This window comes from Typopeltis vanoorti, chromosome 1 (assembly GCF_054136105.1).
Source record: "Typopeltis vanoorti isolate ZY-2024b chromosome 1, IOZ_Tvanoo_1.0, whole genome shotgun sequence".
In the NCBI taxonomy this organism is placed as follows: Eukaryota; Metazoa; Arthropoda; class Arachnida; order Uropygi; family Thelyphonidae; genus Typopeltis; species Typopeltis vanoorti.
The window spans coordinates 135,315,210-135,328,134 of NC_143549.1; the positions used below are offsets into that span (position 1 = coordinate 135,315,210).

Consider the following 12,925-nt stretch of genomic DNA (forward strand, 5'->3'; position numbering starts at 1 on the left):
TATCCAAAATATCATTCTTCCACAATCATTTCCCCTCCTACTGGTCACATAGCTAAAAATTCCTTAGGGATTTTCTTTGGATCTCAGTGCCAATCTCTTGTCATATTCCAGTTTTGCCTTCCTTACCATACTAGTCGCTCTCCTGGCCTGAGTCTTATATTCTTCAAGCATCTCATATTGTTTGTTATCCACATTACACCAAATTGTGTCCTCTTCTTCACTCGTGGTATACAGCTTACTGTATACTAGCGTGAGCTAATGCAATTTAACCCATTAAGCAACTTAATGGGTGCACCCTTTGGACAACTCGTATAGCAGAGTATATAAGTTCTTTCCGCTATACCCTTTGGTATTAATTTGGTCTAGCTACTCACTGATGAAGCCTCAAAAAAGGCTGAAACTGGTCTGGATAGTGACCTCCTAGCATAATGTAATAACAGCATACGTTACCTAGGAAGTGTGTTTTTACATTATGGAAAATACCAAAGAATAGCGATCAGAACTTTACTCACTTTTTCAACGAGTTACCTAGTATTGTACTACATACTAGGACTACTTGCATAAGCTCATGCTAGTATTCGCCGATATTTTTATAGTTTACTATACTATATTCGGCATGAAACTCTCTGTCTCCAATCTTTGAGTTTTTTATTCGGTTTTAAAACAATGTGGGATTTAATATCCCCTTAATTTAAATAGTGTTTATATCGCCGAAATGAAGCTTGTTGGCTCTTTATATTTAAGCAATTTAATGGGTGCACCCTTTGGACAACCCGTATAGCAGAGTATATAAGTTCTTTTCGCTATACCCTTTGGTATTAATTTGGTCTAGCTACTCACTGATGAAGCCTCAAAAAAGGCTGAAACCGGTTCTGGGTAGTGACCTCCTACCATAATGTAATAACAGCATACATTTCCTAGGAAGTGTGTTTTTACATTATGGAAAATACCAAAGAATAGCGATCAGAACTTTACTCAACTTTGCAACAAGTTGCCCGGAATTGTACTACGTACTAGGACTACTTGCATTAGCTCACGTTAGTATTCGCCGATATTTTTATAGTTTACAATACAATATTCGGCATGAAACTCTCTGTTTCCAATCTTTGAGTTTCTTATTCGGTTTTAAAACAATGGGATTTAATATCCCCTTAATTTAAATAGTGTTTATATCACCGAAATGAAGCCTGTTGGCTCTTTATATTTAAGCAGCTAAGCACTGTGTAAAACTAGTTAAACAAAAGTCATGGGAAGACTTTGGTAAGAACATAGAAAATAAATATCAAGAAGGTGGCAAGATATTCTGGAAGTTGTTGAAGAAGCTCAGAAATGGAGGAAACAGTGTTGTAAAAGGAATTAGAGATGATAAAGATGACATGAAAACAGGAGAAAAAGAAAACCTTGAAGTATGGAGTAATTACTTCGAAAAATTGCTAAAGGAAACAAACAGTGATGACAGTACAGTATTAAAAAACACTGACCAGGCATGCAGTCAGGAATACATATCCATACTTGAAGTAGAAAAAGTCATCAAAAGCATGAAATGTGGAAAGGCAGCAGCAGTAGATGATATTCGACCAGAAATGCTTATGTATGGAGGAATAAAAGTCTTACAGTGGGGTGCACTGCATAGTTCAGAGGGCCTGGACAGAGGAATGAATTCAAGATGACTGGAATAGATTTCTCATAGCACCCATATATAAAAAGGGAAATAAAACTGAATGTGAGAGTTACAGAGGTATTTCTCTACTGAGTGTTCCTGGTAAGATAGATGCAAATATACTTGAGAAATGGTGAGAAGGATTGTGGAAGAGAAATTTGGCAAAGAACAAGCAAGATTCAGGCCAAATAGATGCTGTCAGGATCAGATTTTCACTTTACGACAGATAGTTGAGAAATCATGGGAATATAACATAGATCTGTATTTAAGTTTTGTAGATATGGAAAAGGCATATGACAAGGTGCCAAAAGAGAAGCTATTCAAAATGCTACAGTTATATGGTGTCAATGGGATATTATATCAAGCAATACTTTGTCTTTATTTGAGTTGTAAGTCAGCAGTTAGAACTGAAGGAAGTACTGGAAGATGGTTTAATGTTAAATTGGTGTCAGACAAGGATGTACACTATCCCCTCTGTTATTCATTATCTATATGGATCACATTATGAAGGAAAGTAGTATTAAACCTGATATCTAAATTGGGGATGTTAATCTCAGCTCTTTGATTAATGTGGACGATGTTATACTTCTAAATAAATCCGCTACAAGTCTGCAAGATTCCCTGACTAAATTGAATAACTGTTGTAATAGATATGGTATGAAGGTCAGCAATAACAAGACAATCATCATCATCAATTTCCTGCCATGTACCCTCAAGGGGTGTACAGGATATGATAGTACTACATGAAAAAATTACATCATTATTAACTTCCTATCTACAATTTTCCTCCAAAACAGTCTGTTACCTGTCAAGACTCCAACATTATCAGACTTATATTTCTATCGTCTAAGGCACTTTGTACCGTATCAATCCACCTATATATTGGTCTTCCTCTGGGTCGTTTTCCTGCCAACCTGGCAAGAACACTTTTTTTGCTAATGTTTTCTCTCCCATTCTATTTAAGTGACCATACCACCTGAGATTCGCTCTGCTAATGCATTCCTTGATGCTGACAATGTCAATAACAAGACAAAGACAAAGAAAATAGGCAGAAGCATTGAAAATATCAACTGCCTTGTGAATGGAGAACCTATAGAACAAATGAAACATTTCAGCTACTTAGGCACGATTTTTAGTGAAGAAGGTAAGTTAAATATGGAAACAGACAACAGAATCAACAAAGCTGGTATGGCAGGAAGTAAACTGAATAAATTTATATGGAAAAAGAGAGAAATTAGCCAAAATACTAAATTAACTGTATACAAGAAAGTATTCAAGCCAATTTTAACTTATGGATCTGAGAGCTGGGTTAGAAGCAAAATACTCCACCAAAGACTAGAGACTGCAGATTTGAAAGTCCTGAGAAAGATCAGGAGCATGAATAGATGACATCAATGGCAATATCATATTAAAAATGAGGATATTAGGAAAGAACTTGACACTGTCAGCATCCAGGAATGCATTAGCAGAGCTAACTCAGTGGTATGGTCATTTAAGCAGAATGGGAGAGGAAAGATTAACAAAACAAATGTTCTCTGCCAGGTTGGCAGGAAAAAGACCAAGATATAGGTGGAATGATACAGTAAAAAGTACCTTAGAAGAGAGAAATATAAGATCTGATAAGTTAAAATTGGCTTGAATATTTTCTTGTATACAGCTAATTCAGTGTTTTGGCTAATTTCTCTCTTATTCCATATAAATTTATTCACTTGACTTCCTGCCATATCAGCTTTGTTGATGCTGTTGTTTATTTCCATAACAGATTGATTTGGAAGAAAATTGTAGATAGGAAGTTAGTCATGACATAAATTTTTCATGTAGCTATCATATACTGTACACTGCTTCAGGGTATATATATATCAGGAATTTTATGATGATGATAAAACTTTATTATTTATTTGTATTATTATTTGAAGTTTTATTGGAGAGATAGTTAAGTTTGGTACCTTATGCCTTTCATATTATTATTATTACTACATGACACCTCCAAGGAATTGAAGGACTCATCGCGAGATGGTACTCTACTAGTAATGATACTTATAAGTAACTCTACTTTTACTAATGTATCATTAGTAAGAGTAGCGTTACTAATGATACATTATTATTATGTAAAACTTCCAGAGAGTCAAGGACTCATTTAGAGGCTATAAATTACCCAAACGAGCTGTTATACCTTCCCTTAAATTCATTCACACTAGATGAGTTCACTATCCCTAAAGGCACACTATGCACTCACTGGTCTGTGAGGAAAAACCTAGCTCTTAACCCTTTTTTGACTGCAAACAAAGTTAACTTCCATGGATCCTTTTGTTCTCTCCCCCACCTTCTACCACATCCTACCTAATGGTCACTCTCACCAATTGGTGAGAGTGATCATGAAGTGATTACCTGGGTGGTTGCCAGCAGTGTGAGGACCTCCGTGAGAAAAGGGTATATGTGAAACTACAATGGGGGTGATTATGAAGAGCTCAGGAGACAGTTTGTGGGTGTAGCACGGAATGAAGAGTTAGCTGGAAAAGAGATCAATGCAGCTTGGGGGATTTTCAAAATCTATCTAGTGGATGCAATGTCTAAGTGTGTTCCAAGGGTGAGAAGGTTAAATAAGGTAGGTGTGAGATGGATGAATAAAGAGATTAAGCAAGCGATACAGAGAAAGAGGGCATTGTGGAGGCAGCATAAGAGAAGTGGAAATAACCAATTGCATGAGGTCTATAAAGACCAGGCAAGGAGGGTGACTTGGTTGGTGAGGATAGCTAAAGAGAGGTATGAACAGCAGTTAGCTAATGAAGCCAAAAAGAATTCTAAGGAGTTCTTTCGATATGTAGCCAGCAAAAGAAAGAATGATTATAGAAGGATGACATTGATTAGAGAAAATGGTATAAAGATAGCTGATGCAGAATGTGTGGTGGAGATACTTAATGAACAGTTAATAAAGATCTTTCAATCTTGTGAATGTGACTTCATGGAGAGATTGAGAGTAGTAGATGATGGGGAGGTGAGACTGACTGTAAGTGAGCAAGAGGTGTATGGGGAGTTGAGTATACTAGATGTTCATAAGGCTGTGGGACTTGATAATATATCACCACGTATTCTGAAGGAATGTGCCAGGGAGTTGACACCTGTCTTGACATATTTTTTTAATACAAGTCTTGCACTCGGTCAATTCCCTAAGGAGTGGAAGGAGGACAAGATTCTGCCACTTCATAAAGGAGGTAATCGAACTCAAGCATCGAACTATAGGCCTATCTGTGTGTCAGGTGTTGTGGTTAAGTTGTTGGAGAAGCTTGTGAGAACTAGGATCCAGAGTTGGGTTGATAACAATGGTATTATCTTTGATGGACAGCATGGATTTGCTAAAGGGAGGTCATGTTTTAGTAATGTACTTACTTATTACAATAAAGTGACTGCTTCCTTGGACAGAGGATACACAGTAATATATTTAGATTTTGCAAGGGCTTTTGATAGAGTACCTCATGATAAATTGATCGTCAAACTAGAGCAGATGGGGTTGGATATTAGATTAGTGCATTGGGTTGGAGACTGGCTATCTGATAGGTATCAACAAGTTGTGTACAGGGGAGCAATAGCCAAGAAAAGAAAAGTCACTAGTGGAGTGCCTCAGGGATCTGTTTTAGGTCCATTACTGTTTAACTTGTATATTAACAATATAGGTGATAATTTGGATGGAGATATTCAGTTGTTTGCAGATGATGCAAAGTTGGGATGAACCATGAAGAGTAGAGAAGATGTTGTGGCATTACAAGAAGACTTGAATAAATTGAGTGACTGGGCACGGAAATGGGGATGTGAGTTCAATGTTGCAAAATGTAAGGTTTTAAAATTTGGAAAACAAAGATGGGATGCAGAATTTATGCTAGTGAGGATATATTGTTGGAGTTGGAAGAAATAAGAGATCTGGGGGTGATAGTGAATAAGGATCTGAAATTTAGGAAACACATAGCTAAAATTGTGAAGACAACACAAAGGCTTCTGGGAATGATGCGGAAGACACTGACGTGTAGAAGTAGGGAGATTCTTGTTCCGTTGTATAAGGCTTTGATTAGGCCATACATGGACTATTGTGCCCAGATTTGGTCACCTGGTTTTCAGAAGGATGAAGAGATGTTGGAAAGGGGCCAAAGGCGACTGACCTCTGGAATGTCGAGTATGAGGAAAGATTGAAGAGATGCAATTTGCAGAGTCTGGTGGACAGGAGGAAGAGGGGGAGATATGATAGAGACTTACAAGTTGGTAAGGGGTTGTTATAGGATCAATGCTGGAGAAGTTCTACAGAAAATAGTGGGAGATCGGGGGTGGGGGGGGGAGAACCAGATGTCATTTCTGGAAACTGTATAAAGAGGGTGTGAGTAGGGGAGTGAGAGGCAAGTTTTTTTCGAGCAGAATTGTAAATAATTGGAATGCCTTGCCTGTGAGTGTGGTGTCCGCAAGGAGTTTGAATGTATTCAAGGCACGGTATGATGAGCTGTGTGTGTGTGTGACCCAGATGAGTCTTTGACTCCATGAGGTCTTGGAGTAATAATAATAATAATGAAAAAATTAATCAGATGATATTTTATAACACCCATTCAGAAGTTCATAGACCTATATCATTCACTTTAAATTCATATTATTCAGATGTCCTTCAACATAATAAAACTCTTATTTATTAATAAGTATGAGAAGAACACTTATGATACATACCATTTTGTCAGTAGCCTGCAATAACAGATTTTTTAGTTGAGCATTATCTTTCTCAACCTACAAAATGAACAGTATTGGAATATAACTGAAATTATCATCAGGAATAATACCATTATAATTACCCTAAACATCATGACTAATTAGGTGGCAGATGATTTTCATCAATAGATATATATCACTACATTATCTACTAGTTTAGAAGCAGTCAAAAACACAAACCAATCAGAACTTTGTTTGAAGGAATGAATTTGAATACTTCAAGACAAGAAAGTCTTAAGATAGTATGACTCGTGAGCCACTCATCACTGTCTTCTCTTGCTTTTTTTTTTGCTTCAAGCATCAGCTTGGGGCATCTTCAATACTTCAATGCAAGCAGTCTATCATTAATTTTCTTTGGCTATCTATTAACCTTTTTGTATCTAGTTTCCATTTTCTTGCTAATTTAGCTTTTTTTTTTGCATCCATTTTAACTTGTTTATTACATTTTAATCTCTTTTTTATCTATTCCTTTATGAGTCGAAAGTGATAGTCTTCAGAAATCTTTTCATTTTTAATTCTAGCAAATTTTGTTTCATTACCTATTTTTCTGAGTGTTTTCATTTCATGTGTAGTATTCTGATGGATTTATGAAATGTCTATTCTTGTTTCACATTACATAAGTTAACAGTAGTTGAACTACTGGTTTATAAATTCTTACTTTTGTTAGATCTTTATTTTTCCATATAGCTGAATTTAACCATCATGATATTTTATTAGCATTCAGGGATTGTTCTTTTATTTCATCCTATGTTATATCTTCACTGTTCACATTTATTCCTATGTATATAAGCTTCATTATGTGTTCTAATATTTTTCCATGCCTGGCTCACATCTTATCAGTTATTTTGCAGCTATCATTGATTTGATAACTACTGATATTTTCATCAGGGGCACATATTCAAGGTGTGCTAGGTGTGTGCACACTCACAGAATAGAAATATCACTGATATTATATTTTTGCACTTATTCCTGTTAAAAACTCCCCTAACTGTTTAATGGCTTCGCGTGATTCCTAAAATTAAACACATTATACTAATGCTTCATGAAGAGGACACTTTTTGACATATAAACATTGCATCACATTTGCATTAATAGCCTGGGTGTGAAGTCACAAATATGGACACCTTTGAGCCCTTTGAACAGACATATAGATGACACAGTAGGTCAAATTATTAGCATTGCAATAATTTTAAACTACAGAGAAGGCAAAGCAGGATGTGCACTGAGACAATAGCACCCAGAAATCAGAGGCTGTGATTGGTTATTGTGTCAACAAATCCAATTGAACATTGTCATTTCTCATGAGTTGCTGATATTAATTGATAAATTAAAGTATTCAAAGTTATCCTACAATTAATTGCAATGGACCAATTAAAATGAGCACTGATATGCTATGCACTCTTAAAACTTTCGTACATTAATAAATATACAACTATATGGTCAAACTGACATGAATTTTGTAGTGTGGATTGCATAAGCCACACGACAGCACACCCAACCTAAATGGGCACGTGACATCACTGATTTTCATGTTAAAGCCACTATCACCATAGTGAAATCATAGGGACAAAAGTAATACTTTATTGTAGTAGATGGTTTGATAATATGAACTTATTTTACAACACTGGTGCTGCATGGTGGCTCTGGTGGTTGGGATTTTCAATAACTGCCAGTTTCATGAAAAGAATAACCAAGTGATAACTTACTGATAATTTATGTATTTTTTTTTTTTATACATTGATTCATCTTTACATTGTATAATAAATTTAGTTTAATCCTTTATCCAAGTGTGAGCAAACTTATAAATAACTTATAATTTAAATTATAATAACTTATAATTTAAATTATAAGTTATTACCCAGAGGAGAGATATTTCTATTTGTTGGAATAGTTAAGAGCTTGACATGTTCACAATGATTTCCAGCAGAGAAGGCAGTAGAAACAGCAAATGAAAGTTACAGAGTGGAGCAAAACACCTTGAACCATGCTACATTAAAGAAGAGGATATTCTACATTAGTCATTCTCAGACATAGGATATGGAACTGAGTGGATACTCAACTTCAGTTCACTTCTTATCTAGCAAATGACAGAACACAGTCAAATGGATAAGAAGTGAACTGAAGTTGGGCATCCCCACAGTCCCATATTCTATGAATGAGAATGTCTAATGCAGAACCCTCTTCTTTCTAGCACATAAATCATCATTCAGGTATAGTTGGCATTTCCTTCAAAAACAATAAATTCTTCCACAACAGGAACACTTACTGTTTCCACTAGGAAACTCCTCATGGACACGAGTCCCCACCATGAGAAGACACAGCTGACAACAACGCCAGCAGAGGCATATACTGAGCTACACCTGTAATCCAAAACTTTACTGATTTTATAAAGTTAAATCTTTATAATTCAAGTTTAATTATAATAGGAGTGAAAGCTAGATAACTGGGAGGAAACTGCCACATAGGATTTAAGGCATGTGCAGAGAATTGACCCAATCTTCTGAACAATGTTCAATCCTGACCTTCTTGGTCAGGCCCCCCCCCCCAGGAATTTTGTTGCCCCGTGCAGCAGCATATTTTGCTGCCGCATGCAAATACAAGTCTTGCACTGTTGGTAGAGCCGGCCAGGTTCTTGGTGCACTCCATTATTGAGTATCCACCAAAATACTGAATAAACAAGGATGGGTTGGCAGAAACTTAGCTGACTAAATAATATTCTGTACTGCTTTAATAAACCAAAAAAAAAAGGATGGTGCAAAATTCATGAAATGCTAGTTTATAGTGGAAACTGTAAGATAGTGGAAACTGTAGTTTCCACTATCTTACAGTTTCCACTATCTACTAAAAAGGCAAGCCTAGTTGTCTTAAGGTGGCAGCCCCACCACTAGGATACCTATCGTCATGCTAATCAGTTGACATAGGGAAACACATATTACTTTCAAGTCTCAACGAAATCCAATGAATTCCCATTTTTTCTGTACAAACTGGACAGAAAAAATGGGAAACGACCACAAACTGGAAAAGGTTAAGAAACTTTGGAAAAAGAAAAACGTGGTGAAATATGCTACATGGAACATTAGAAGCATAGCACATAAAGAAGAATTAGATAAAATTTTAAATGACAAAAATATAGAAATTGCAGTTCTTACAGAATCAAAAAAGAAACTTAAAGGAACAAAAGAAACAGCTAACTACAATATCATATATAGTGGAGTGGACAAACAAATATATGCAAAAGCTGGTGTAATGATTTGGATCCATAAATCAATTAAAACAAAAATAACTCATTATACATACTGGAATGAAAGAATATTAGAAGTGTGATTAAAATTAAATAAAGAAAATTTAACACAGTTGTTGGAGTGTATGCCCCTGAAGAAGGAAAAGAAGAAAATTATTACTTTATTAAATAAAACAGACCATATAATTATAGCTGGAGATCTTAATGCCCGAATAGGAATGAAAAAAATTAACAATAATATACAAAAAGTTGGAGAACCAACAGTAAACAAAAATGAAAAGCGAACTCATTGATTATACAATATATAATTTAAAAATATGAATACATTTTACAAACATAAAAATATACATAAAAATACGTGGTGTGCAAGAGGACAAAATTCAATATAAGACTACTTTATAGCAAATGAAAAAGCAACAAACCTCTTCAGAAGAGGGCTAGAAATTGACACAGATCACTATTTAATACATGCAAAACTAAGATTTCCACCGAACTGGCTACAAAAATACAAAAAAATAAACAAACCAGAGAAACAAAATCTAATTACAAAGTAAGACTACTAAATGATTCAAGTATAAGAAATTCATACCAACAGAGGATAAGAAAAAATACAAGAAAATGAAGACATTGAGAAAGAATGGAATAATATAAAAGAAATCATTGCATCAGCAGCATATGAAAGTCTAGGAACACACAAAAAATATCATAAAAATAAAAAGCTAGCTTTTAAAAGATGGTTAAGTAGCAAAAAACAAGAAGATGAAATTGAATATAAAAAAATATGAGCAATAGCCAAAAGAGAAACCAGAAAGAGACACAGAGAAAGTTGGGAGAAATTTGTATCTTATCTATAAAATGACATATACAAAATAAGACCCAGTGCATACAAAATACTAAAACACATGAATGCAGATATAAAAGAAACTGCAAATATAAATTGTGAAATAGATGTAAAAGAATTCTTGAATTACTTTACAAATCTTTGGATGGATAATACTGACATCAAAAATAATTACACCAGAAACTTACAAAATACCTTAAATGATATGATAACAATGAAAGAATTAAAGGACAACCTAAATAAAATAAAAAATGGCAAATCAGCAGGAGAAGATGGGATAAACTCCGAACTGTAAAAATTTGCTGGAAAAAATTTCATCAAAGATTATTAAAATTTTTAAATAAATTATATACAAATGGACAAATACCAATAGAATGGAATACAAGCATAGTAATACCTATATTTAAAAAAGGGGATAAAACAAAACCTACTAACTACAGAGGTATTAGTTTATTGAATACATGCTACAAAATATATAGCAGAATACTTAATGAAAAACTAAAAATATACAGTGAAAAAATATTATTAGAATGTCAAAATGGATTTAGAAAAGGTCTACAATGGAAGAAGCTTTCTGTTTAAAACTACTTATAGAAAAAAGAAGAGAATTTAATTTGGAAACTCATAATTTGTTTATAGATTACGAAAAGCATTTGACAAAGTAAAAAGATATATACCGTTTGATATATTACAAAGAATAAATATACCTAATATTTTACTACATGCAATATTGAATATATATAAAGATAATGAAATAAAAATAAATGAAAAGTTGTCTGAAAAAATCTATAAAAACCAAGGAGTAAGACAGGGATACCCTCTGTCTCCAACACTTTTCAATATTTACATTAATGAAATATTAATACAGTGGAACACCTTAAACAATCAAGGTATAGAAATTTCCCGGAATAACAAAATAAATACGCTATTATTTGCAGATGATCAGGTAATAATATCAGATAAGGAAGGCAATTTACAAAGAGCAATATATAATTTAAACATTATAGTACAACAGTTCGGAATGAAAATTTCCATAAATAAAACTAAACAATTTTGTGGGTAAACTCCAGTTAGAAGCAAAATAGTTATTAATAATAAAATAACAGAAAAGATAAATAATTTCTGTTATCTTGGATGTGAAATATCATATGAAGGAGAAAAAGTTTTACAGATTATAGGCCTGATAAATAGAACACTCAATCCAAATATAGTACAAAAAGAAACATGCTTGAAAATATACAATACTTGAGCAGTGCCCACATTATTACATGGCAGTGAAATGTGGGCAATAAACAAACAAGATAAACAAAGAATAAAAACAAGTGAAATGAGATTAATGAGAAGAACTGCAAAATACACATTATTAGATCAAAAAAGGAATGAAGACATTTTAAAAGAACTAAAAACAAAATCAATAGAAGAAAAACTAAACTATAAACAAAAATGGATTGAACATGTAAACCAAATAGCCAGCACCCGACATCCTAAACAAATACTAAAATATAAGCCAACTGGAAAGAGAAGGCAGGGTAGACCTCAAAAAAGGATATTAGATGGATGATGAGACCGGAACAGATCAATATGGTCTATAGCCATAATTAGTGTTATGATGATAATTAATACTTATTAACTTAGCTGATATTTTGCTGATATTATATCCAGCATCTTCAGAGTACAAGAACAGTTTGTCACAGTACACGAAGCAACAACAATTTGGTATAACAGTGGGACTAATTTAAAAAAAATTGTAATGGACAACACAGGGAACTCAAGTCCTAATAGGCAGCATCTACTGTTGGATAAAGAGAGAGAAAATAAGTATTAATTTGATCTTAAAACGACTGGATCCCAGATTTTTGGTAAATTTATATAGCCATATTTGTTGAGCTTTGAAGTAAGTTTTAAAGCTGCTGCTCCAAAAACAATCTCTTTGACTTATGACTTCTGTGTAGCACTTTTGTTTTCTTCCATTTGATCCTGCATGAAGGGATATCCAAGGCATGGTCTGCTAGAATTGACTTGCAATAATGATAGTGCTCAATGTATTTTTTATGTTCTCCACAGCAGATGTCAACATTTCATTTTGTCTGTCCATAGTAAGCCAGGCTACAAATACAGGACACTTTATATACTCCTGGATCTGATAAAGAAGACAGTTCTTAGGTAAACGAAAGAGAGAGAGTTGCCAAGCTGACATAAGGTTTAAATGCGGTGTGTAGCTGATATTTATTAAGCACTCTAAATATATTTTTTTTTTTTATGTGCCTTGAATGTATGGGATGGTAACAGTTTTGCTATAGTGTTGTATAATAGGCAATGCAGGGGATTCTTGGGGAGCATTAAAAAGTATTTTTTCTATTCTATGGGGATTATAGTCCATTGGCTAATGAAATGTGACAAGCACTTGAGTCCAGTGGTAAGAGAGTATTGTCATTGGAAGAGA

At 34.2% G+C, this 12,925-nt stretch overlaps 1 protein-coding gene across 2 annotated transcripts in view; it reads right to left on the bottom strand.

Moving 5' to 3' along the window:
• Dpit47 (DNA polymerase interacting tpr containing protein of 47kD) overlaps positions 1-12,925 on the bottom strand; it is a 214,895-nt gene that overhangs the window by 91,290 nt on the left and 110,680 nt on the right. For both annotated transcript variants that reach the window (XM_090393941.1, XM_090393935.1), the window contains exon 7: positions 6,362-6,418. In XM_090393941.1, the coding sequence (XP_090250067.1) occupies positions 6,362-6,418 (57 nt within the window). The remainder of the gene's footprint in view (positions 1-6,361; positions 6,419-12,925) is intronic.